The sequence below is a fragment of the Scomber japonicus genome, chromosome 11, assembly GCF_027409825.1.
Source record: "Scomber japonicus isolate fScoJap1 chromosome 11, fScoJap1.pri, whole genome shotgun sequence".
In the NCBI taxonomy this organism is placed as follows: domain Eukaryota; kingdom Metazoa; phylum Chordata; class Actinopteri; order Scombriformes; family Scombridae; genus Scomber; species Scomber japonicus.
In genome coordinates this window covers 17,354,997-17,381,079 of record NC_070588.1, presented here as the reverse complement: position 1 = coordinate 17,381,079, position 26,083 = coordinate 17,354,997, and the positions used below count along the sequence as shown (strand labels likewise).

General features: G+C 39.7%; 2 protein-coding genes across 5 annotated transcripts in view; one reads left to right on the top strand and one right to left on the bottom strand.

Annotated features, from left to right (window-relative positions):
• Positions 1-148: 148 nt before the first annotated feature.
• Positions 149-24,911, bottom strand: LOC128368380 (coiled-coil domain-containing protein 148-like). Its single transcript, XM_053329171.1, has 15 exons — positions 24,731-24,911; positions 23,653-23,754; positions 23,162-23,283; positions 19,134-19,237; positions 17,780-17,871; positions 17,546-17,697; positions 15,757-15,852; positions 15,459-15,637; positions 14,782-14,920; positions 11,392-11,598; positions 4,638-4,778; positions 3,795-3,913; positions 2,327-2,444; positions 2,004-2,138; positions 149-386 (listed from the first exon to the last, which is right to left on the bottom strand). The coding sequence occupies exons 1-15, from the start codon at positions 24,909-24,911 to the stop codon at positions 243-245; spliced, it is 2,031 nt and encodes a 676-aa protein (XP_053185146.1). The 3' UTR covers positions 149-242.
• Positions 24,837-26,083, top strand: part of pkp4 (plakophilin 4) — an 82,080-nt gene continuing 80,833 nt past the window's right edge. For all 4 annotated transcript variants that reach the window (XM_053328360.1, XM_053328358.1, XM_053328359.1 and 1 more), the window contains exon 1: positions 24,837-25,008. The gene's annotated coding sequence lies outside the window, so the exon portion shown is untranslated. The remainder of the gene's footprint in view (positions 25,009-26,083) is intronic.

Sequence of the window (26,083 nt, the reverse complement as noted above, 5' to 3'; positions counted from 1 at the left end):
TGCTGTAGAGTATAAACCTAACATAAAAAATAACATCTGTATAGTGTACTGTATCATTTGGTGGTTAATGCTGTAGCAGAAAAAACTACCTTATGAGTCAGACTTGCTGTTGTAACTCTCCACCTGTGAATCTGATAGTTACACATTCAGTCCAGTAAAATTTATTTTTATAATTCATATAATGCTCAATGCCAGGACAAGGTTACTTGGACTTGACAATGTGATCCCCAGCAACACTTCAGTCAGAATTTGAGTATGGATATGGTGTCTCGTCGAGGGGGTTTGGGGGGCTTGATAACAGACAGGACCTCTTTGGCGTACTGGCTGTTGTTCAGACCAGCCTCACGCAGAGCCTGTTCAACCCGCAATCTTGGATCAGACACAATCTGGAAAACAGATGTTAAAAAAACATCCTCAGTAAATAATACATTTCCTGCTGTTTCACACTATGCCTCACACATAAAAAGCAAATGTTTGATTTTATGGTTTACTATGCACATCATACTTGAAACAAGATTAATCATTAATCCTTCACAGTTTGGTATTGCAGAAGAAAATTCTCTCAGTTTGGCAATCATTAATCATTGCATATAGTAACACAGTAAATAAATAGTAACCTGTTACCTCTACAGAAATGTCAAAATATCACACACACACACACACACAAGTCTCCAGTGCACCGACTGACTAAGTGGCCTTGAAAAAGATCAAGGCTGTGTTTAAAGGTCTCTATGATAAGGACAAACATTGTTTGACCAGCCAGTAAACTTGCATAATTTCTAATGTTGCACAGATCACCGGTCATGATCACCCAAGATTGGGGGCGTAGATTTGGGCATAGGCGGTAGAGATATGCACCTGCCAATATCCAAGTGATGCTGGATTGTCCTTACAAATATTTTTTTACCCGTCTCAATCCAGCTGCTTTGACTCCATATAATGTTAATGGTAAAACCTGTGCACTGTTGTCAGGTTTGTGTGTTTTCTGTGCTATGATGATAAAGAGTGAAAGAGCAGGATATGAGGAATATGAGAGGTAGAGGAGTCGGATTCTGAATGTTGAAGTCCTTGGGTGAGATACTGAACTTCAAATTGCTCCAACAAGAAGTGCTATCAGTGTGTGAGTCTGTGTGTGAGTGATTAGAAACTCCTCCTGATGAGCAGGCACCTTGCGTGGCAGCTTCTGCCATCAGAATATATGTGTGGATGGGTGAATGTGGCATGTTTTGTAAAGAGCTTTGAGTGCTCAGGAGTAGAAAAGGCGCTATGTTAATGTGGCCCATTTACCATACTCGACCTAATGATCTGGCAGTGGCAACCCTCAACTTCAAGCTGTATGCATTGTTGACTAGCAGCAGCCCGGCAGCAGCACGAGTGGAGGTGGTAAGATGGACAATCTGAAGCACTTAGTATTTATAGTTGTAGTTTAAATGTTTCAAACATCACAGAATTGAAAACGACTTCACTGAACAAAACAAAGATAATGTGATATTACATTTAATTTCAGGCATTAGGTATTGTTAGCTAATTTGTGATTGTTGCTCAGACATGCTATTTAAGTAAACAACTTCATAACTGTTGATGAACATTTTTAGACATCTGGTCCTTTTAAAAGACAAACCAAAGTGTCAGTAACATTTGGGGTTAGTTGTTAAAAATGTTCTATAATCAATCCAAAGATACAACTTTGAGTCTTTGAGAATCTTTAGTGGGAGAAATAGTTACTATTTAATACCATCTCTCCCCTGTTACACAGGTAGGAGCAGAGGTATTATTGCATATGGGTCATGAAGACGCAAACATTATTTATAAGCTAAATTAGCCACAGCTTGTCCAACTCAAACAGCTGAGTCTAATCAAGGAATCTTGAGAAAGAGGCCACGTAGGCTCTAACACCACGAGCATAGATAAGGATTTTGGGTTGAATGACCAGCTGCAAAGGTTTTGTAATCATACAAACAAAAGGTAAAGGTGCTTTGAGGGTAGATGTTATCAGGCCTCACCTGTGTGTCTGTGTATGTGTTTATACTGTAGAGGGGCTTTTGGAGCTCAAACTCTTTTACATTCAAGTGTCGACTCTTCCAAGCTTCAGTAACTGCCATCATCCTCTCTGGGTCCACCTCTGCCACCACCCCAACCTAAGATAAATAGGAAAAAAATAAATAAATCTACTGATAACATACAATTGTCTTCTTATTTGCTGCCAAAAGGTGGCAGTGATGCCTTCGATCAGATAAGGATGAGTACGGGTTTTCCCTTGTGGGTCATTTTAACTGACAGAGAAAATCAGTGTGGTTAGAGGGGTGAAGAGCAGATAATGATCCACCTGGTTTCTGAGAGTGTCCAGACGATTCTGCCTCTCCTCTTCTTCTCTCAGCTGCTCAGCCTCCTTCGCCTCTCTCTCCTCCATGCGCTGTTGCAACAAATCTGCCCGAAACCGCACCCTGAGGGGAGAACAGAGGGTGAGGACATCAGACCTAAACAGCCCCTCTCTTGCTCTGCTGATGCCACAACCAACAATATCAATCGCTCCTGACACAGCAGGCCTACAGGCTGTGGAGGGTTTTATGGAGCTGCCAGTGTGCAGCTCCTCTCCCATCGAGTCTTTTTATCTCCTCATACCTCTCGATTCTCATTCCTGCCAGAGTTCATCCTCACAGCCAAAATCAACAACATTATCTGGTATTAACACCAGTCCCTGTGAGGGTCTGAAGAGCGCAAAGAAATGCTATGCTAAACCATGTTAAACATGAGATGGTTCAGTGCAGATGGTTTTTTTTAAGTAATGTAACACCAGGATGAATGTGTGTGCAGTGTGTCACACCCTCTCAGGTTACGATCAGTAAGGTGCTGAGGGTGCCCTGCAACACCTGACTGGTACTGCTGGTTTGTGTCAGTTGGGTGTGGTTTCCACTTCATTTCAATCTGCGGGCTCTGTGTGGCAAGTAAACAAAATACCACACGTATCAACAGCATCATGATAAATGTGGACTAATGAACACATATTTCACAGGGTTTGAATCCAAATTAAATTAGAATCCAATTAAAAGCTGAAAAGATTCAAGTTTACTGCAGTATCCCTGCCTCCTGTTGCTGCTTGCTAACCAGCTGATGGAGATTCAACATTACACCTGCCATCTGCACTTCAACGTTTTTCCACCTTCATCGTTACCCGACAAGTGACATGGCCAACATGGTCAAAGTGGGTACAGTCTCTGTTGCACCACACCCAATAGTGATGTCACAGTGTACTGACACTCCCTGAAGTCCACTTCGACATCAGTGTGGCAAGTTAGACCACTAGAAACCAGCAAAAACAAGATTTTCAACTACTGCACAAGTAGAGCAAATCCGGAGTTGTAAAATACAGAGGTTAAAGAATATGTTCACAATCTTTCAAATGTATCTTAAAACAACAGTCAGATGCCAGAACAAATAGGTTTTACGCATTGTTATTATTCTTCCTGTTCATACTATAATGCAACCAAAAGCACCTTTTTGCTTTTTTGCCCTCTCTGCCTGGTGTCTTTCAAAATCCACACCTCCAGTTCGTGACGCAGACTTCCTGTTATGTCAATTTTAATTTGTAATCTTCATACCCAAACTGAGACCTTGATGACATCAGTGTGACATCATCAAGGTTATTCTCTCAGAGTCTGAACATAGCTTCTCCAGAGCCACAGAAAACATGCCTTCTAATGGGCAAACATGATATTTTAGGTATCTGGATTCTGTTTTAGCAAGCTTGATGCAGTAAGAAATGAAAGCTCAAGGTCCCATGGTGCAAGACTCACCTCTCTTTATCTCGCCTCGCCTGTTCTTCCATGTCCCTCCTTAAATTAGTGAGTCTCTCCTGATCCCTCTGCTCCAACACCTCCTTTCTCTTCTGCTGCTTTAAATAAAACTGCCGGACCTGGGGAGTGGGAACAACATTTTACAAAGAATGACGACAAACAGTTAACAGTAGCCCCACTTCCCATAAACTGACTCCCACAGAACTCTTAGAATCGTCATGTCCTATTGATTGTGACAAAGCTCGAATCAGATAAGTGTAAACAGAGAGAATTAGATTATATTTCAATGTCTGGCAGAATGTTGTGCTAAATTATATGGAATCCAATGTAGCTTAAATGCTCTCATTAATCAGAGTGTCTCAGGTTTCCAAAGCTCTCCTAACAGACCTCTGAGGAGAGAGATGTCAGACACATACACACACACACATATTCTGGTGTTGTTGTACTAGCGAGGGCTATAACTACACTCAATAATCAAAATACCCATATAACTGTAATAATGTATGCCTTCAACTTGATCTCCATGTGTTCCCACAATTAAATCCTTCAGACAATGTAGCCACAAATGGTCAGCTACCTGAAGCAGAAGTTTGTGCATTCTTATTAAATGGATGTCACATACATGATGCTGGAAATTTGGTTTTATTTGATGTACCTCTGAAGCTATTTTTAATTTATCTAATACAAACAAGTTATTCAAAAGGGTGTACAGGTTTGGAAAAGCTAACAAGAATTTTCCATGCCTCTATAAAATACTGCCCTGTCCCTCATACAACCATATGCATAAAGCACGTGCTGTAGGAGGAAACTGGCACATGAATTGATGTGTGATGGAGACCTTACTTTGTCTTTCTGCTGTAACCTGATGGTGGCTTCTTTCTCCTGGTCCCTCTTTAACTTTGCCTCCTCCTCCTCTTGTTGTCTGGCAGCTATAGCTGCTTCCAGCTTCGCCACCTCCTCCTGCTGAGCCCGCCACTGCTGCAGCTACAAGCACAGATGCAAATATATATAGAGGAACAAAAAGCAGGTTATTGTCCATCTGTCTTGAAAGAATCACTCACAGGGAGATAACCAACTGAGCCCCAACACCAAAGAGTGGCATGAACTTTAGAAGAGGTGTCAAAACCACCTTTCACACATGCTCCTTCCGTGTAATACAATAATTGAATTGACTCTTCTTCTCCACATGCAATATTCTTGTTCTTATTGATTTGATTTGATTTGATTTGATTTGATTTGATTTGATTGATTTATTTATTTATTTATGTATGATCTGTGATTGAGTGTGATATGAATCCGCTGTTTGTGGCACCTAACAGAGCAGCACTTTTAATTTTGTTGTATTGTTCACAATATAAGGACAATAAAGACACTTCGACTTTGATCACTTCAGGATCTGTCAAAGCACTGAATGATAAAGAAAACCCTTGTGTTTGAGCCCTATGAAAAACAGAACTTATTCTACTGAGTAAAGCACAGTAAAAAAAAGTACAATTTCTAAAACTCAAGCTTTAAGAGTGATTTACATCTTCTAAACTACAGCATTACATTCAACCCCAAATTTAAGTACAAAGGTCTTCATTGTCATTGCAGAAAACAACGCAAAGCAGCGTTCAGCAGCAGTGATGTGCAAAAGGGGTGTAAAGTAATGGGCTAAGCACACATCCCTGTGGAGTACCAGTGCTAAGGGATGAAGTGGATGATACATGCTTGCCGGGTCTGAAAGACAGAGTGCGGTTCGTTAAGAAGTCCAGGAACCAGTTGCATAATTAGGTATTAAGTCCCGGATTCTGAAATTTGGTAATGAATTGAATTGCTTTCTTAAGCTAGAAAATTATTGACTTCTTATAAACATAGACAATCAGCTTGCTGACTATACATTTGTCATGGTCTAATCATGTTTAAAAGGGCTTTTATGAAACTAAGACCCTGTGTGAACTCGGTGAGTGAATACAGCCTCCCTGGAAAACACTGAAAACAGACTGTCTAAACTTTTAGCACACACACGTACACGTACATGCGCGCATGCACACACGCACATGCACACGCACACGCACACACGCACACACACACACACACACAGACAGACAAACACACACACACATTCTGGGGAGTGAGTGACAGGTTCGTTATGCAGCAGCCTCTCTTTGGCGTGCCGGGTATTAAAGTGCTACATTCCGAGCGGGCAGACAGATTCACAGATCTATCAGAGGAGGGCTTAGGAATCCCTGCAGGAATGAACTGCAAATTAACATGGTCCCACACACATTAGCACCAGTGGTATCATCGAGTCAATCATATTTGGCGTTTGTCTGAGAAGCAGCAGCAGCTGTGTGTTTGAGAGAGGACTTAGAACAATCCCACCTCTAATCCACTTCCGTTTGACACTGTTGAAGTTGAAGCTATAATAATCTTCGTTTTTAGAAATCAAAACATTCTCTCATGCAGACATTTAGAGGTCTATTTTCCTGAAAGTGGGTGCAATGTGCCATTTTCATGACCAGAAGAATTTATGATGGTGGTGACAGCATTGTGCTAATATTTGTGCTGAGTATGTCGAGTAGTTAACTGTTTTTCAGTGGTTGTGTGTGAGTGTGAGAGTGTGTGTGTGTGTGTGTGTGTGTGAGAACAGTACCACTGAAAAGTTTGGACACACTTTCTGACTGGTACTGTATAATGGCAGCATTGGTGTTGATCCAATATTGCTTTGTGTAATTTGATATTTTAACTGTGAAAAGTAACGGTAATGATTCCAATGAATGTGTGGTGTTCCCCCAAGCAATAACACTAGACTTCAATAGCACACAGATTAAATTTAAATTTATAGATAAAAAGATAACTTTCTTGCAACATTTATTTACAGCCTTAGGAACAAAGTGCTCATAGCGTATAAAAGAAACCATCATTTTGGAACCTGAGCAATGCTGATGTGAAGTTCTTCAAGTGTTTAGGTATTATGTTTAATCTCACAGTTTATTACTTACTCTTTTAACTCATCACTATAACTCATAAACTGTTATTCAGTAGTCTACTTGAAACATATACAGAGCAAATATAAAAGGTTTCAATACATTTGAAACTATCGATATTTCAGGACCCTGAGATCATTGAACATTATGTTGACCATCACAGTGTACCTGGTTTTCTACTCCTCACTTCTTATCAATTTTCAGTATCGAATATATGCAAAAATTTAAAAAAAAATTAAAAAATCAAATTAAAGATGCAGATATAATTGCAGCATTCACCAGTCTGACCCTCTCTGTTCCTCTCCATAGTCTCATGAAGTAAAAAATCTCAGAATAATCTGAAATGTGTCTTTATAGTCTGAAACCACTATGAACACTGTGAGAACACTACGGCTGAGTGTATTTTATATGTCTTTCATGTTTAGGCAGAAATGAAAAAGTATTTTCAGGAGCACAAAGAAAATAAACGGTCATTATGTACAGTCTACAGTAATTTGTCACTGGAATTTCATTTTCTGTGAATTCAAAAGGGAAACAGTACACCATCCTTTTTCATGGCGACACAAAAAAGACTACAGAGATGTCAGAATAACAAAAGAATGATGGTCTTTATCTGCACACTGCTGCCTGCTCAAACTCTTTGTTAATGTAATTGTACAATGATGTTTTCTGTCAGGGGGTGTTGCAGCAATCATCATAACTTTCTATTGCAGGTCGTTTATTGACAGACTTTAGATGTATAACAGATGAGCTAAACAGATTAGGAAGGACCTCCGGCAAAAAAGAATAAATGATGAACCAGTATGCTGTGAAATACAGCAGCAAACTACAGAGAATGTGTGGTGTATATATTATAACGACAAGAACAACCCTCCATATGTGCAACCACTAATGAGTGGCATTAATGACACATGAGATTTACAGGATCTTTCCAGGGACAAGAACTACTTTCCATTAAGAGATGTGAAAAACGAAACCATGCAATTATCTTTCGATTGCCATAGCTAGCATGATAAGAATTTTCCTGAGGTCCATAAAAGGTTCATCACATTGCACAGGAAAAATTATACACATATGAGCAATTAACTCCTCAGAGAGTTGTCAGCTGAAACACTCCATATGTGTGGCCCACGCACTGTTTCAATACACTCAGACTCAGACTGTGTCCTTCCGGCCACCAGAGGGATGAAGAGCTATACTTTCTAGTCACTCATTCAGTGTGACGGGATCCGCTAACACACAGCGCCTATAGACTACACTGATTACTGCAGGAAGGTCACACAGATCAGAGAGTCAATCTGTAATAATGCTGTTCACATTTCAAAAGGACTCTGGAGATCAGGAAATTAAAATGAGCTCATGTAATAAAAGAAAACCTCTCGTCTTATAAAAAAAATCTTTCTTCCTTTCATTGTTGTGTCACTTTTCCTGTTGGCCCGCTCATTCCTTTCCCACCTGAACATGTTGCAACATTCTGCCATCCCCTGCAGGCTTTATTTACTCATGTGGAAAACACAATCGCTCATCAAAGATGCCTGGGAGTGAGATATAAGTGGGAGGCAAAATGAAAGCAAGGACAGAATAAAAGGCTGGAATGAACAGTAACACCAAGAACAATGGCAGCTAATTACAGCACCCAGAATACTGCGGAACAAACAGATGAGGATTTGAAAAGAGGAGCCTGTCTTTCAGTGATAAATTAGAACAAAATAAGCCATATCTCACGCACAAAATGTTAAGTGGTTATCTTAATCATCCATTTCATTTAACCTCTCATGATACACACCATCAGATCTCTACTGTTTATCACATCTGGAGCTTGTTCTGAAACTAAACAACTGCTACATGATTAGTTATGTCATCTGGATCTAACCGTTCATCTTTGCATGGCCAATCTGCAGTCCTCAAAATAAGCTGTGGTCTACGTGACAGACGTGCCCTTCTGAAAAAGGGGGGTACAAGCTAAATCAGAGAAGGGCTGAGTGGTCTGGCAGTGCAAGATCCCTAATGAGTTAGAACCAAACTGCCACTGACCAAAAATGTCCCAAAATATACCGTCATCAGAACTAATGGAGACACAAAAAATATGAGGTAGTTGGTTGGTGGTTATTTGCATAATCAATGATAGAAAATATAACTACATATAGCAAGTAATTCACTACATTAGCCTAGAAGCATCATCACAGAATTTATTTTTCTTCTTCATTTGCTAAAAAAATGCTTTAGCTTAAAATAAATAAGCTTTGGAAGGGCTGCTGCTGTGGTGAGTTTTAAAAATGCTCATTTAAATCTCATTTTAATGACGCATTATCTCAGCTGCACTATGTCAAATACACAATACTGCAAAGCTAAACAGGTGAGGTACACCGCTCATAAAATATGCATCATGGTGGTGACCATGAATCCTCCATGAAATATACATTTTGAGGTGGCCTGAAGCCTGAAGAGTTCGGTTTAGAACTTGCTCTATGTGTAAAGTGCCTTGAGATGACTTTGTTATGATTTGGCGCTATACAAATAAAGATTGATTGATTGATTGATGGCCTGCAGCTACACTGCAAGCCAATGCCAGTTTTCTGCTAAATCATATTTCACTACACACGTAATAAATAGGAATAAAAAGGGACTTTATCTCAAGAGGGGCGAGTGACTCGCAGCAGAGTCAGGAGACTTCCTCGGGTCAGAGGGAGCAGCTGTAGAAAGCAAAGTGTTAAGGAAGCAGATGCGACAGGAGGAGAATCCATCTTGTCTCGCTGTGCTGGGATGATAAAGGCAGTGGAAAGAGAGATTGGATGCAAACAGGCATCCAGTATGTGCACATGGCATGCATAAACAAAAAACGTGGATGTGGAAAAGTGAAAAGCCCTGTGTGATTTTCTTTTTCTTATTGCCTCAGAGAGCCATGAAAAAAGCTGTAAAAACATGGAGTTTATGCTCTAGTGGAGGTTTACCAAAATCACTGAAAGTCAGAGGCTGTTGTTGTTCTCAAAAATACTTTAGGAAAAGCTTGCAGAGACACACTACTAAAACATATTCTGTCATTTTAAAAACCTATGATGACAACTTTATTATGCCACAAAATTGAATGTAAAGTGATCATTGCCCTTAAACATGCCTCAGTATTGAATGAGAGTGCATAGCAAAGGATGATGTGAAAACAGTTCAATTAAATGTAATAATCAGCAGCATAATAAAAACAAGTTATGGGAAAAAAAACACAACACACATTCTGCCTACATAATGCTATTCATTGTTGCTCCTATAGGTAGAAACTCTCCTTTAAAGAGTTAAAGCAAACAAGCAGCTTCTTACTGTGGCAAATACACTGTTTTCATGGAGAAATAACACTGGAGAAAAACACACCAATATTACCCTTAATAGACAATGATTAAAGTGAAATATTTTAGATGTGGCTCTCTCTACAGAAATATGTTTAACCAAACAACATTTAAGTGAGACACAGATGTGGGAAACCAACTATTGTGTATGCCAAGTGGTACAAGCGATGCCCTTTATGCCTGAGAGACCAAGCCTTTTTAATGACCTCATGTTTCCATTGTCCAAGCTTGCATGGGGGACTTGAGAAAAGATCCCAGCAGCAGTCTTGTTTGTTTGTATAGCAACATATTTTGGTTGGCTTTCAATGAACGCTCTTTACATATGGTGCAATGTTCTTACTTATTAAACAATGGATTAACACAAAGTGCTTAACATACAAGCAAACAATCATATCATTTCCAGTAAACAAAATAGGCTAAAGCTCAATGAAAAATTGAATGAATAAAACAAGATTAAATAACCATCACGTGAAAACACTAATGTGCTGAGGTAATTTTTTCAGGACAAGAGACTAAATTTTGGGATGCTTGGGGTGGAAAAACATGGACAACACAGATTATGAATTGATATAAGGGAAAGGAGAAGGTGAACTCCACTTCATGACTGCAGGACATGTGCTAATATTTGATAAAACTAGACTCAGTGGTGATGGCCCACACCAACCATACCTTAGCACATTGGAGTGTCTTCTCATCTGATGAGCTGCAGGACATGAGCAACTTCTTTTTTCTTTTTTTTAATAAACTGGCAGCTGAAGCAAATTCAAAGTGCTGGATTTGTTCACATGAGTAACTTGTTTGTTGTGAGAATGTGAACAAGCACTCCTCAGAGACAGCGACATCATGTTTGCAAGACCATACTTATTAGCTTGTTTGCATTCACAGCCCATCCCAAGTGGCAGCTAAAGCGAGGGGATGCTGTCAGGCAGCCTGGCGTGTTATGCAGCCTCGTCAGCAGATATACTGTATACAAGCAGGCACTCAGATGCTGATGCCTGTCTGGTCTTTCACAGTAACTATCATATCGAAATAGCTAGATACCAGAGAAACCAGTTCAATACTATCCATTCCACCAGTAGATATTAGTGAATGTGCCCTATAAATAAGAAAGGTACAAAAGTAGACTACAGAGAGACCTCATACTGGCTAACTGACTTTGTGGGATTAAATATGTTGTGGAGGCACATAACTGTAGCATAATTGCCAACATAAAAAGTGCCGTCTCATAAAGTTGGAAATGGTCCTGACACATGTGACAACTCCTGATGCGAAGGTATACCAGACACTGACCTTGTCTCTGAGGTGTGAGCAGATGTCCTGCTGGTGTTGGCGGTCTCTGTGGAGCTCCAGCTCCTCCTGGTGGGCATGCCTCGCTTCCTGCAGGGTGACCAGGGCTTTAGCAAGCAACTCTTCCTGGTCCCGCTGCCACTGCTGGGTCACCACTCTCAGCTGTTCCCGGGTGAAGCGCTGCCAGTCCCACATACGTTCATGCTCCATCTGGAAGAACATTGAAGGGGGAAGGCATTGTTTGCACACTGGATGACACACAAAGGCGTTACTGAATGTCTATACTGGTCAAGTGTCTTATTCATTCTTGGAAAAATGGAACAAAAACCTCACCTTCAAAAAATATTGGAAGATTATAAGAACACAATGTTTAACATTAAGGTACTGTGGCAAAAATGGCAAGGACTGCTGGGTTATATTCTTGCACCAAAGTGATGACATGCAAACAGAAAACCACAAACACCTCTACATGATATACTGTCTATAATAATTGCAGCAGGGCCATAGGGAAAAAGTCCTTGTCAGATCTAGCTCTGCTGGTGTATAAAATGGTCCCTCTCTTCTGGCTGTGAAATGTCTTGAAGGAAAACAGTTCCTTTCTGCGTGAGGCCTGCCAGTAGCTATTCATCATTGTGTCAGAGCTCAGAGAGGCTGCATCACTTGGCTGCTTCATTGTAACAGAGGGAATGATATTCATCTATGGGCTAATAGCGGCTAACTGACGGTGGGAAGGCATTAGACGGCTGACTGGTTTTATTGAAAATGAGTGAGTTGACAGACCTGCCAACGGAACAGAAGTGCCAAAGGTATTGAAGCAAATCCTGTTTATTAATGCACAACTTTAGAAGATCCATGCTTTGTTCTTCACTTTCTCCCATCCCCTCCTTTAGTACCCCTGCATTCCTTGTGTTTTTGGAAGTGAGCGAGTTTGCGTGTTTGCTCTTGACCTGCAGTGTGTTTGCATGCACTTGAGCAAACACATTACAGACAGCATGTGGAAGGATCAGCTGCACTTTGTCTGTAGTACACAGTGCTGTCTCCATGAAGACTGAGCCAAACAAAGAAGAAAAAATAAAAATGTCTCCCTTCTGATATGACCAGACAAGGTAAGAGGTATGAATTACGAATGGAACATTAGGGGGCATATGAATCCTGCTGGTACTCTGTTGCTCTCATACTTGTCATGAGAGAATATCAAAGAGTAAGTCATAATAGACCACAAAGAGCCCCATCCAGCAGAGGGAGATCTCCACTCTAAACTAGATGGAGTACCATGGTCTGACAAAGTGATACTAAGAAACTGATTCTGTCATTGGTCATCAAAAGGATGACAGGACCCAAAAACCATGTCCGCACCTGTCTACATATGAAGTAGCACTTTGCAGAAACAGTGATGAGCACTTAGATTGCAACTGCAGGTCATGATCAAACAAGAAATGATTTTGTTTATACAACTTGGGATTGGGATAGCTAAGTAAATCAACGTCACTAACACAGTGATACAGTCAAACTCTGCTGTTCTTTACTTTGGGTAATTCTCTGCAAAATCAGTAAAAGAAACTAAAATTATGATTCCTCAAAGTAAAGCTAAAGTAAAACCCCTGAAAAGAGCCCTCCCTTACTCAAAACAGCTGGTCCTGCAAGCAAATGGAGCTGATTTATCACCAAGGCTTTCAAATTGTTACATTGCACAAACCCCTTTAACTGTGGTAATATGTCATCCCTGCTTCTGTGCAACCGTGCTGTTTTATCTGGCATTAGAATTTAAAGAATACTGACAAAGCGAGAGAAGATGATGCTATCATCCTGAAATGATTGCACGTAGATGGAACTGAACGACAGGTGAGCAAAATAATAAAGCTCAAGCGGGAACGGTCTTCAGCAATCTAATTGGAAATAAAACATAAGAAAAGCATAAAACTAAGACTCCATAGAAACAATTTTGTAAAGGTGCTAAAGAGAATTTTTAAATCAACTAATATGTCTGCAATAACAATGAGAGCTCTTTTTCCCACAACAAATACAAGGGAAATATGTGCCCAAAGAAGATTCCAGCTCCAGCTTCAATTTCTCACTATATTTTAAATGGAGCAAAGTATTCACAGGTACAAAGGTCACTTTATCAAGGGAACCATCCTTTAACCTTACAACATACTAATCAATGTCATGCTTTCTGATTTAATTTAGATAGGGTTAGGGTTAGGGTAAAGAAGAAGAAAAAAGTGTATATGAAATCACTATTATTTTTTTGTATAATTTTTTTTAACAAATTAATTATCAGGATAGTATTTATGCATTTAGTCACTGGGGTCTCAAACCAATCTGTAATTCAAACTGATTATCCACTGCATGTTAGCTGGCTTAATTATGACTAATGGCTGAATTAGGTTGAGTCTGCACTACATCAACTCTGGGTCTGTTTCTGAGGAAGTGAAGAGTGTCTGTGTCCCCACCACACACACACACACACACACACACACACACACACACACATACACACACACACACACACACACACACACACACACACACACACACACACACACACACACACACACACACACACACACACACACACACACACACAGAATGATCGCAGCTCTAAATGCAGCTCCCAGCTGGAACTGATATGAGGACAGGACAAATCTCTGGGTGCAGGCGAGGGAGGAGAGTGGGTCTGGCGGTTGTCATGGCGATGCTAGGCAGTGGTGTGAGCGAGTTGTCCACAGTCAGTGACATGGCACATCCTGCACTGCACTGAGCAGATCATTGTCCAGGCTTATCTGTCTGCTCAGTTGGGGGTACTGAACTACATTGATCAGGGATCCTGGGACTCACACTGGGATTGTATATGGGTGTCTGTGGGTGTGTGTGCATTAATATACAGTTATGTTAAAGCAGGCATTTACATTATGTGTGTGTTTTGTGAGCAGTACAAAAATGATGGAAACATTAGAAGAGGGGGAGTTGGGAAGTAGGTATAAATGTTAGACAAGCAGGCTTCTCTAATCCTGTCAAGGGATCCCCTGCAGGATAAATCTGGCCCTTGAGCAAGGCACTTAACCTCCAACTGCTCAGTGGACAGCAGATCAGTGTGTGTTTATACTGGGCAGCTTCCTGGTGTGAAGTATGTGTAACTGTTTGAGAATGAACAGAGCTCTTGTGAAAAAGAAACCTTGTTTTCCTGGATAAATAAAGATTTTTTTTAAAAAAGCCAATAGTATTGTGTGTGTTCAGGTGACTAGTTCGTGAATGCATCATCATCATTGTATACACAATGTGCCTCACCAAGACAGAATGGAGTGTGTGCATTCCTAATGGTTTTTCTAAACTAAATCAACTAAATCAATAATACTTTTCTTTTTCCTTCACAAACCAAGCCAAGGTACTGACCAGCTCATGCCTAGTTTTATTAGGGAAGAGCCTTTGAAGCATGTCCGTGCAGAGTACTCTGTGGTTGGGCACATCATGAGTGTATTGGGACAATATGAACTGGAAGTGGAGGTCGTCATCTGCACACCAGCCACAGAACCTGAAACGGATTCAACAGACATTCAACACGGAAAATATGACAATAAAGCAAAAGAATAAAGAAGTGTGTCCTTTCCTTCATTTGAAATCACTTGTGCATACATACATCTATTAATTAATCTATTTAATTCTCAGAAGTTAACAGTACTATATAGCGACCATATGGAAATGGCTTTGAGACATTCATATGAATGTGAGAAAACACGTGTTTTGTTTAACAGCTTACTCCTGAAGACAGAAGAAACTGTAGTTCTTTTTGTTCTTCTATATGCGACTGATGTTCTACTGAGTTTTTTATCTCATTATGATCTGCCCAGTTAGACTAGCATTCTGACTCTACCTGTATTCTCTTTATCAAAATAGATTGCTGAAAATCATTAAAAGCCCATTTCTATTAAGGCTGAACAAGATATCGAAGGGATTGTCATCATATTTTTATTTCATATTGACTGGAGAAATCACTACACTTTTCTCATTCAATCAATGTGTGTGCACTTAGAATAATAAGTGGAGAAAAAACTTTAGAGCTTCAGGCTTACCCATCAGTTTTTTGCAGTTGCTCTTGAAGACAATGCAGTCGGCTCTGGTACCTCTCTGACAGGAAGTGGAAGGCTTCAATGAGGGATTCCTTCAGGTCTGGGTAGGGGCAGTATGAATCCAAAATTTCTTCTGGAACGCTCTCTGTGTTCACCAGTGTATCCGAAGTAACAAGATATTTCTGCAGAGGACAACATGGCCATCTTTGAAGAGCATGAGAACGTCTTTAGATGTTTGCCTAAGTGTGACACTCAAACTGTACATGAAGGAAAATTGGTGAGAAAGCAGTGAGAAACTTACCTCCAAGCCAAGGGCAGAGATCTCCTCCTCCAAGGTCAGGTACTCTGCTTGAAGCTTTGCAGTTATGTCATCTTGCTGGTCTTTCACAAAGTTTATCTGGCAGTTCAGTGATGAAACCATTAAAAATAGTCTTAAAAGAAGGCTTACAAAACATACATGATAGTCACATTCTGCCCATACACTATCATTGTCACTTAATACCAAACAAATGAAACATGTCTTGCATTGACTTTCCAGGAATTCCTCTGATATCCATAATGTTTAAAAAGACTGTTTAAATTCATAAAGCTTAACAAAGTTGGGACTATGGGAATACACACAGCAGACTCAAGAGATCACAACTATCTTCTGCAACACTCTCTTCCTTCACTCTTTATGCTATGTCTCCTTACATCACTTGAATGATCACAGTACTGATCAAATTTGTCATCAGTGTGATTTAGTAATAGCAAGTCATCAGTAATTGGGCCCTGCATATCAAAGTAGTAATAATAATTAGGCCTGTTTGACAATTTTAGAAAGGAGCATATGTTATAGAATTAGTAATACACGTAGCTATTATATTATATTATTTATATTTATAAAAATAGTACAAGAATAGTCACATTTAAAGATTTTTCCAAAGAAAATGACAGTGGCAGACAGCAAAACAAAGACTGTATTAACATTTCAGCCTATTGAATTAACACATATATTATATATTAACACATACATGATATACGTGTGTGTGTGTGTGTGTGTGTGTGTGTGTGTGTGTGTGTGTGTGTGTGTGTGTGTGTGTGTATACATGTGTATATAAAACCCCTCAAAAACCATGTTGTCTGATTTATTTTAAATGATAAAATGAAAATCTGAGAAAAAGGGACAAAAGACATGAAGATTACATTAAAAAAATAGAAAGGAGAGGCAATGTGGTTGGGTGTGTAAGGGGGGGGTTCTCCTGTTTTGAACAATCTATCAGGTGGGTAAGGGCTGTGGACCAGCAAGAGTAGACAGCAGGTCATGGGAAAGAACCAAGCATTAGAGAGCAACACAGAGGAGACAAAATAGCTGGCAGACAGTTCATTCCAAGTATCTTCAGTCTTTAAAGACCCCCGCTTACTCCTTAATCTTGCTATTCATTTTTGGAGCTTGCAAAAAGCCTTCTGGAGTCAAAGGCAGAACTGGTGACTTAGGGACTGTGGGTATCTAACAAACAAGAGATTAATGAAAAGTGAATATGGGTGCCCTGTTGGCCTGATGGTTAAGACGCATTCCACATAACCACAATATCCATGGCTCAACTCCATGACAAAGGAACCGTGTTGTTTGTCATACCCTTTTTCTCTCCCTAGTTTCCTGTCTCTACACTGTCTGTCAAATAAAAGCAAAAACCCTGAAAAAAATTGTCTTTTAAAAAAAAAGAGAAGAAAAGTGAATACAGCGCTTTGTGCAACCTGAGATCTGTGGGTGAACAAGCAGGATAGTGGTTTGTTTAGACTTCTGTTGGAAGTAACTGTGACTGCTGTTGTTTTGTTAACTGTTGAAGGCTTTTTATTGTACTGATGGGATAAAATGCTGCCAAATGTTTCACTAACAACCAAGGACATGAGGTGCAAAATGCAAGTATTTTCTAAAGTTGAAATACTATATGAATCTATTTGCCTTGAGAAAGATTTAGAAATGTTGTCATTCTTGTGATACTGGCTTCCTACAAATCAAGCCCAGTCAAGGTTTGTCTTAGTAGAGGTTACTGTGGTGCACTGCAGTGAACATTCAGACATGTCTGTATTTCATAACACACAGATACCTGTTGTTTTACTGGTTCCCAGTTTGATGGATGGAGAGTAAGTTGCTGATGTTGTACTTCGCTCAGTCTGAAGCTCAAGTCGTCCCTGAGCTGATGAACAGGCTGCACAGTGGCTATCCTGAATGCCTCCTGCTCCCTCTCTAAGAATAGCTCTAAACACAGGACACAAAGTATGAGTACAGTATTTACAGTAAAAAGAGAAAAGACTGATGGTGATACACAGTTATTACTTACCATAATCTTGAAGTGAGAAGATGGCAGTGTCTGTTATGCTGTTTGGCCTGATTTGCTCTAAAAAATCATGGATGTCATTCTCAGCCTTCTTTCTGTTGCATTGGAGAAGAGAAAGCCATTAAATATGACCATGTGACATTAATTATTTAAGCTTACAATGTAACCTGTCAAGACATCAAGATAATGGCACTTGGTTCAAATGCTGGCTGTAAATAACAACACTAATTCTGGACACATCTATGCCTAAGGGTGGTTAGGAGTATTGTTAAGGTAACCAACATCACATCCTGTGTGTACAAGATAAAACCTTTTACACACAACATATCATCTTGTGGGAATGAGATAAAAATATATTTCAGGACTTTGGAGACTCTGTACATTTGGGATCTTTACCAAACTAACAGACTGGTCTACACTTTGCTTGCTCTCCAACAGATCAGATACTACACCAGTTATAATAAGAACCAGTTTGCAAAGACAATAATGCAGCTATGAGTTGACCTAGCATTCTCCTTACTAAATACAAATACTGGTACGATTACTTTTTTTACATCTGTCCTTCCATTTGTCCATGACACAAACCATCTTGGACTCCTTTGACATAGGAGAATTAAATTGGGGACATGATGTCTTATAGCATTACACTAACTGGCCTACAGAGGGTACTGCAGTAATTGTTTCCTTCTTACTCACTGGCCCAAGGGGTGACATGATTGTGAATAGGACAGAGTAACCATAGAGATATACTTGCCTGTTTTCCCATTTCACAAGGTGGCTTTTGAATCCTGAGATAATTTAACTAGATATATAGTATGTGTAGAGAGATGCGAGCAACGGCACATCTTTATGACTAGGCTCATTACCGTGGCTCACGCTTGTGTACATCATTAACCTTGGGTGGCTCAGACACAGTCATTACGCAGCTAAACACACTGCACCCCAGAGCTAGCGCTGCCCTTCTCACTTCACAAGGCATGACACCGCTGGGGCCCCAGACCCACACTTCTTCCACAGCAGACAGAGGAAAAGTGCTGCATTCTCTCCATTCAGTATATCCCCCTGTCTACACACAGCTATAACACCCACTTCTCTGTTTCTCTCCCCTTGCTACCCTAATTCAATGTCATCACTACAAGAAACTCAGCTCAAACCTTCCTTTTCTTCTCTTCCTTTTTTTTCCTGGTAGATTTTTCTCTTTGGGTTTCAGGGCCTTTACCTTGTCCCCCTTTTTGTGCTTGCCTTTGTACCATATTTTTTCATATAGATTCTTGTCTAGGCTCAATGGTTACGTGCTATAATAGCAGATTCAGAAAACTGCAGCAGATAATGACAGGGAGTAAATGGGGGCTCTTACTCAGTCTTTTGAAGCCTGGGGCATTCTCTGCTCCACACCTGTCTGTGCTGCCGTAATATGGAGCTCTCCTTGGTCGCCTTGGCTCTACAGCGGGTTTTCTCCACCTACAAGTCAAGGTATAAGGAATAAACTGCCTCTCCTTAAATGTAATACACACTGAACACAATCTCTGAAGTGTTGGATTTCAAATGCACTTTAGACATGCCATTCATTCCCTCCTACAAATAATTAACCCAAAACCTGTATTTGGAGTGCTGAATAAATGCAAGGGTGGTAAAACATGAAATAAGTCATTTTAGTCAAAAGTAAGTGGTTCCCGGTTTTTCTTCACATCAGGGATATTTTTTTACAGGCATTTGCATCAGTCCTCATGAGCATTATTGTGTGTGAAAGGCTCATAAAGTCAGGTAATTGAAGTGAAACAGTATTAGTGTTGAAGCACAGGAGCAAAATAAACAGCAGCAAATTAAAATAATCAAGCAGAAACATGCATGACACGCATGAGGCATGTTATTAGGAGAGCAGGTGGGGTGGCTGGAGAGGTAGAAGTCTTAATCTGCTCTCATTTGTTTTCTTTTTTCATCATGAAAGAACAAGGCCCTCCTTCAGAGCAGTCTCAGTGGAGGGATTTATTGTCTTCTACTTGTGTTTTTGTACACAGGCCACTGGCTCAGGTAATTGCACAAAAGAAAATCTCACACAGTTAATACATGTGTACAATCTATTTCATAATAATAAGGGAAAAAATGGAGTTAGGATGTTGATTCACGTTGATGACAGTCTATCTACCGTACCTGATGAGTTGCTAGTGCTGCTGATGCCAAAAAAAGTTTAAATGTATTGTGCTGGACATTTACCCTGGGGGTGACGTCCATTTTATATGATATTGGGATCTACAGTGTTTAATCTGAAACAAGTGCCACCCTGGAAGAAATTGTCATATTGATGCCATCTCATGCCTCTTACAGGCAAAGTATTGTAGGTGATCTTCATTTGGACTGGCTGTGTAATAACTCAGTACAAGAACTGTGCATGGAGCTAAACTTCTAAGATTTCTCGTCTCTCTAGTCCAAATAAATCCAATGCATTGATATCCACACTTATCACTCTTACATTAATCATTAAACCACAGTTTCCAGTCAGATATCCATTCACATTATCAAGAAAAGTTACCCCTTTTATTCACACTATATGTATATCTGCCACGCCACATTGTAATATATACTTTAGGCATATCACATTATATATCTCATTTTATAATCTCTTAATCCAGCCTTTTAAGATTTATAGACTGATTTTAATGCCTTTACAGATATCAAAACCGTCACACTATACAACAAAATGTCTTTTGTATTATTTTCAAGACCCCAGATATAACATTTCAGGGCTCTCCAATTGAAAATGTGCTTAAAATCTACAAACATTTGGAAATCTGGCTGGATAAAAGACTTTCTTTTAAGAACCAGCAAAGGAATCGAAGGTCAAAAATAAATTCTCAAAGGAACAAATGATATCACACTTTTGCTAGTCAGAAGACCAGTGTACGGTTAAAAAAAATTATGTCTGTCCTTGACCGTAGGAATATTGTGTATAGTCATGGTTCTCCATCACAGCTCACTGTATTTTAAACTGTATTTCTCTCTCTTCATAGACCTTTTTCACTGCAGATAGTAACTTAGTGGAAAAGAACAAGTGTTAGTAATAAGACTAACAATATCTTTATTGTCAAGTCTTTCTTCATATTCAGGTTTGCCCGTGAGCTGTGACAGTGCTGACTCAGCATGCACAGAACCAGCCACCTGAAACAGAAGCAGCTAAATGAAATTCAACCATCATTAACTGTATTATTGATACATCTGCTTTTCCTACTGTGGCAGTGGCATGTCTTAATGTCTTCCATGAAAAGGGCATATTGCATATCTGAGAAAAGGGGTGGCGGTCTTCTTTAATGAAACTGGGAAAAGCATTTTGCATTGTACAATATATACATCTCCTCATCCTTTTATCTTTGCTTTCAGTTTACATCAAAACTATAGTTGAGGTCATTGTTTTAGCTTTAATTGCTTTACATGTTTAATCTAAATTTTATATACCTGTTTTTTAAGGGTCCTAAACAACCACACAACTGTATTTTATTGTTTGATTAGACTAGGTTGTAGTTGGGTAGAGCTGTACTAGAATTACTGAGTTCCCCAAATTAAACAAACCAGTAAGAATTACACAGGTGCAACTTTTCCCACATAAACAAGTGCAAAAAAACTAACAGGGGAAACCAAAAGATCAAGCTCAGTAACACAAATGTTCCTTATAAATACAATGACATAAAAAACACATTTTAAAGAGATTTAAAAGCTTAATGTTACAGGCTTGTCCACAGAAGGTGTTTCAGTAGTTTTTTCACATGCATCTGACAGTTCAGACATACCTCTGTTATAATCACTTCAGCCAATAAAGCCACAGAAATAATCATTATGTGATAACTATATCTCAAATACTGGAACTTAACCGTAGAAACACTGCTTTATAGTCCTAGGTTTGTATTAAACTGAAGGAAACAGCTTGAACTAGAAACAAACTGATTGTAGGAATCATTGTGAGGAATTATGAACAGTGACACGTTCACTTGCTATAGTACATAAGGAAGTGCATTTGAATTGTGATGTAATTGTGAATGTGGTGAACAAACCACATAGTGACTGAGCATCTTTGAACTTAACTGAACTTAAAAAAAAAGTAGAATCAGTAAAGTGATTAAAGAATTAGATCTAGAATGTAATAGTTTTTCTTAATTTTTGGCTTTGTGGTTATTCGGATCTTGAAATAGGGATAATCTCTGAGTGTAAATGCATGGGAGATTGGCAACATAACGATTACACAGTAAAGATATATCCACAGGATTGTTGTGTTTCAATTATGCCTCTTTATATTCTCTAATTGGGCCTTGGTGCTACAGTAATAACACAGAAACATTACAATAGGTGAATATGCAGAAAAAATGTGGCAATACTGTGCTCACATGCAATTTATATAATTATATTCAAAACAGGGTTAGACACACTGCATTTCTTCTCTCTAATGTGTTTAATCATTTTTACTGTGGCATATGGTAGCCTCTCATTTATGCATCTACCAATTTTTAGTACAGATGAAAACACATTTGTCTCACATTTTTGTACAGTGCTACTAAGGATAGAATCATATCAAGAGGCAAAATGTCAAGGTTCCAGTATCTGAAGCAGATAATGCTACCAGTCTCTTCCTGGAGAGCACAAATGATCCCACGCTTGAGGCGACTCATGGTCATTTATTTACCCTCCATCACATCACCAATGGGAGATGCGCAGAAAGCCTGCCTTTCAGGCGGGAGACCGAATGTGAACATAGCCTGTCTTATCTAGGTTATGCAGAGAGCAGGGTTGGAAGGAGCCACAGGCAAACGTAATGATACTAAAAGGCTCCTGCTGCCACAGTTTACCAATTAAAACACTGCAGGTCTAACAGCCTAATCTCCATTGCCCCTAGCTTTAACTTTTTGCTCTGTTCTGAGTCAGACAACTATGAACTTCAAACAGTTTTATAGTGAACCCCAGGCAGCCTAATGAATATTCATGAAACTGGAAATGCTATTGTGTATGGCACTGATATTACTGCTTTGTTTCATGTTGTTGGACAAACTATAAAGGTTATGCAATGCCTGTTCTATATGGAACATTTTTTTTTTTTTTTACAGTATGTGGTGTGTAAGATAGAGGAGAGAAAGGTACACAAAGCAGCAGAAATTACCCTGTTTACTACTACTGGAGACATGCTGTTTTATCACCTCACATTAAAATCAGGTTTTATCAGTTCAAGCTTCGCCTGTGGTGAGTAATGAGGACTGTTTGTGTGCTGTTTGCATTTTATATCATAGTGGTGTTGCATGTTCTTCTTCAGTTGATGCTGAATCACTACATTATTAAAAGTTACAGGAATTGATTTTATAATTACACTGCTGCACAGGCATGATATTGACAATTACCAAAACTTACCTTTTGTCCAATTAAATCAGACTCCAGGCGTTTGGCATCAACAATGGCTTGTAGTCTTTTATATTCAGCCGGTTTGTACTTTGAGCTGCCAAGACCATTTCTCAGTCGCACAGTCAGTTTTTCTGCATGGATGAAAGCAAATGATATGGCTGGATTAGGATCCAGCCTTATCACTTTTGATGTCTGAAGTAAAGTCTTTATGCTGACTTCAGCAAAGAAAGAAACAGAGGTAAAGACAGAGAAAGGACAAGTTGAGCACTAATGGATTGTATGGGTAACTCAGAAATGACTGCATTGTGGTGGGGGTTGGGACTTTTTTTAGTATCAGCTGTGACAAAAGGAGACAGGTGAAAAAACAAACTCACAAAAGCATCAAAGACTTGACAGTACCTGGACAATTCAACACAGGAACTTCAAGTCAAATCTGTTCAGCAGGCCAATGGGCTATTATGTCCGAGTCAGTTTAAAACTCAGAATTTCAACCGACTTACCCACATCTTCAGCTTTGTAGTTTGTGATGAACATATGCAGATCTCTTCCACTCATCACTCTAGAGTTGCATTTGCAGCTACTATGTGCAGTTGGTACAGTGCCTGCAAAATGAGGAAATAAATTACTGAATGTAAGGATACGGGAGTTGTCCAAAGCTGTCTTCATGATATTGCAACAGTATGAGTTTTAGTGTAGGGGAGTAGACAAAATTCAGGCCACACAGGCATTGTGTCTCTTAAGGTGTGCGGTGTGAAGGTGAGTAGCCTGGGTTTGAAGTATGAAGGAATGGATTTAATCTGTGAGTGAAATGAAAACTGAGGCTCTATTCTGGACCAATCGAAGATATCTTGCTATTTTTTGATCACGAGCTAAGGTTAGGATTCAGAATACAGCAGACTAATATTAGCTGCTGATTTTCACAGGCTAGTCTATACTTTAGAGGGGCTGAAATGATTAGTCAATTAATTAACTGTTTTACTTATTTTTTAAAATAATAGAAATTCCTTAAATGCATTAGTCTCATATCTCATATTTGTTCCATATGCTTATGTTAACTGTTTGTTAACTCGGGTTGGGCTTTTGATTGTTGTCAAACCAAGCAATTTAAACATGTCTCTAAACATGGCCTCTAAGACATTTTGATACGCATTTCTCACAAACTAATCAGTCAATGAAGAAAATAATCGACCAGTAATGTAAAGTAATATAGTTGCAAGTTGCAACACTATTACGGTTAAACAATAACATTGGGAAAGGCATACAGGCCTACATACTCGGTTAGGTTAGCGGTCAGGCAATTTATTATCTTGACAAAAGTTTGGTCTTCAAATCAGACTACAGATTAGAATATGACAAACCTAGTGAACAGAAACATCATAGCTGTGCCTCGTAATACAACTTAATGCAGAAACACACGACAGGTATCAGCCATTTGTTGTGATAGTAAAATGAACGTTTATGCACACCTTAGCTTACCTTGTAGTTTCCCTCTCTCTATACTGTGTATAAGGTTGACAAAATTTGTAACCAAGGAAACTATCCCCTCCATCTGCCATTGGTTGATTCAACAAAGCGAACCTCCTCGGAAACGCCCCCTTCTCCCATCTGAGCCAGTCAGGAGTGTTTGCTGCTCTCCGACATTCCCACTGACGTCATGCACGCTCGCATTGCCTGGGACTGCTGGTGGAGGCAGGGGAGCAGCGGAGCGGAGGGGTTCGTCTTCTACTCGGTTATGGAGGCGAGTTACTCTCTTGTACATGCATGGGACTAAGCGACGGGACTTTACCGATGAAGTTACGTGTTCCGATGTAGATCCGAGTCGCAGCTCAGCCAGCGAAACTACAGTCCTCCAAAAGGTATTTAACTGTTTTTCTATCCCCTCGCTCCTTGACTAACTGCAGAGTAATTTTGGGGAGAAACGTTGGGGAAAAAATGAAAGCATCTGTGCGCAAAGGCAGAAGGGTACGGACTGCTACTTTAACTCAGAAAGTCTTGAATTCACTGTGAAGAGAAACTGGCCGGCCTTTGTGTCTGTGTGTGTGGCACAAAATAAGCTTTTTTAGGTTTCTTTACAACGGGCCAGAATCTAATAGTACGCTAATTGTTTTCTTGTGACTAATTCATCGCCAACAACGCACACCTTTGAGGGACCTTCAAGAGCTGTCTTCGGTGTCGTGCTTTTAACCGCTGGGATCAAACTCCAGCTAATATGCACACAAACTGTTTCGGACGTTAGTTTCCCAGTGGCGAAGAAACTCACATTTTCCAAAATATTGTCCTTGAAAACGTGCTGCTGAGAAGTGCAAGAAAAAAAAAGGGGCAGGTGAGCTTAGAGTGTGGGAATCTCTGGAATGCGAGGTCGCTGAGAGGCGGAGATCCAGACTCCCTGCTCCCACGAGATAAGCTTACCTTTTACCCTCACGTCCCCTCGCTACATTCAAACTACGCCATATTTAATGACCTTAATCTGCATTTTAAGTAGGGGCGTTTCTTTACACGTGAACCATAACAGAATAGCCTTTCTTTGCAATGTGCAATATCAATCTACCTTTTAGGACAAAATAGACTCACCTTTATTATCCCGGAGACTGGTTCTGTGGCCGAGTCTGCAAGAAGACATACAAGCATGTTGCATGCCAGTGGCATATATTTTATCCTGTTTAATGAGATAGTAAAACCTATAGGCTATCAAACCATCGCTATCTATACCCTCAGACAAAGCACATATGTCCATACCTGGGTGTGATTTAATAAATAATTTAAAATAGCCTATAAATGTCTCACATATGACCAGGAGCCCGCCCCCCAGTCTTCAATTCACATTTCTAATATTCCAGGACTTGAATATTAATGTTCACTGAAATCCTAGTGTGAAAAATGCCATGGCAAAAGGTAATGTAATGTGCCTTTGTCATGTTGAATCATAAAAAT

Coding starts and splice junctions, on each gene's coding strand:
- LOC128368380 (XM_053329171.1), bottom strand. CDS start 24,911: ATGTACAAGAGAGTAACTCGCCTCCATAACCGAGTAGAAGACGAACCC. Junction 2,139..2,326: donor TGGACACTCTCAGAAACCAG/GTGGATCATTAT, acceptor TATTTATCTTAG/GTTGGGGTGGTGGCAGAGGT. Junction 387..2,003: donor ACACATACACAGACACACAG/GTGAGGCCTGAT, acceptor TCTGTTTTCCAG/ATTGTGTCTGATCCAAGATT.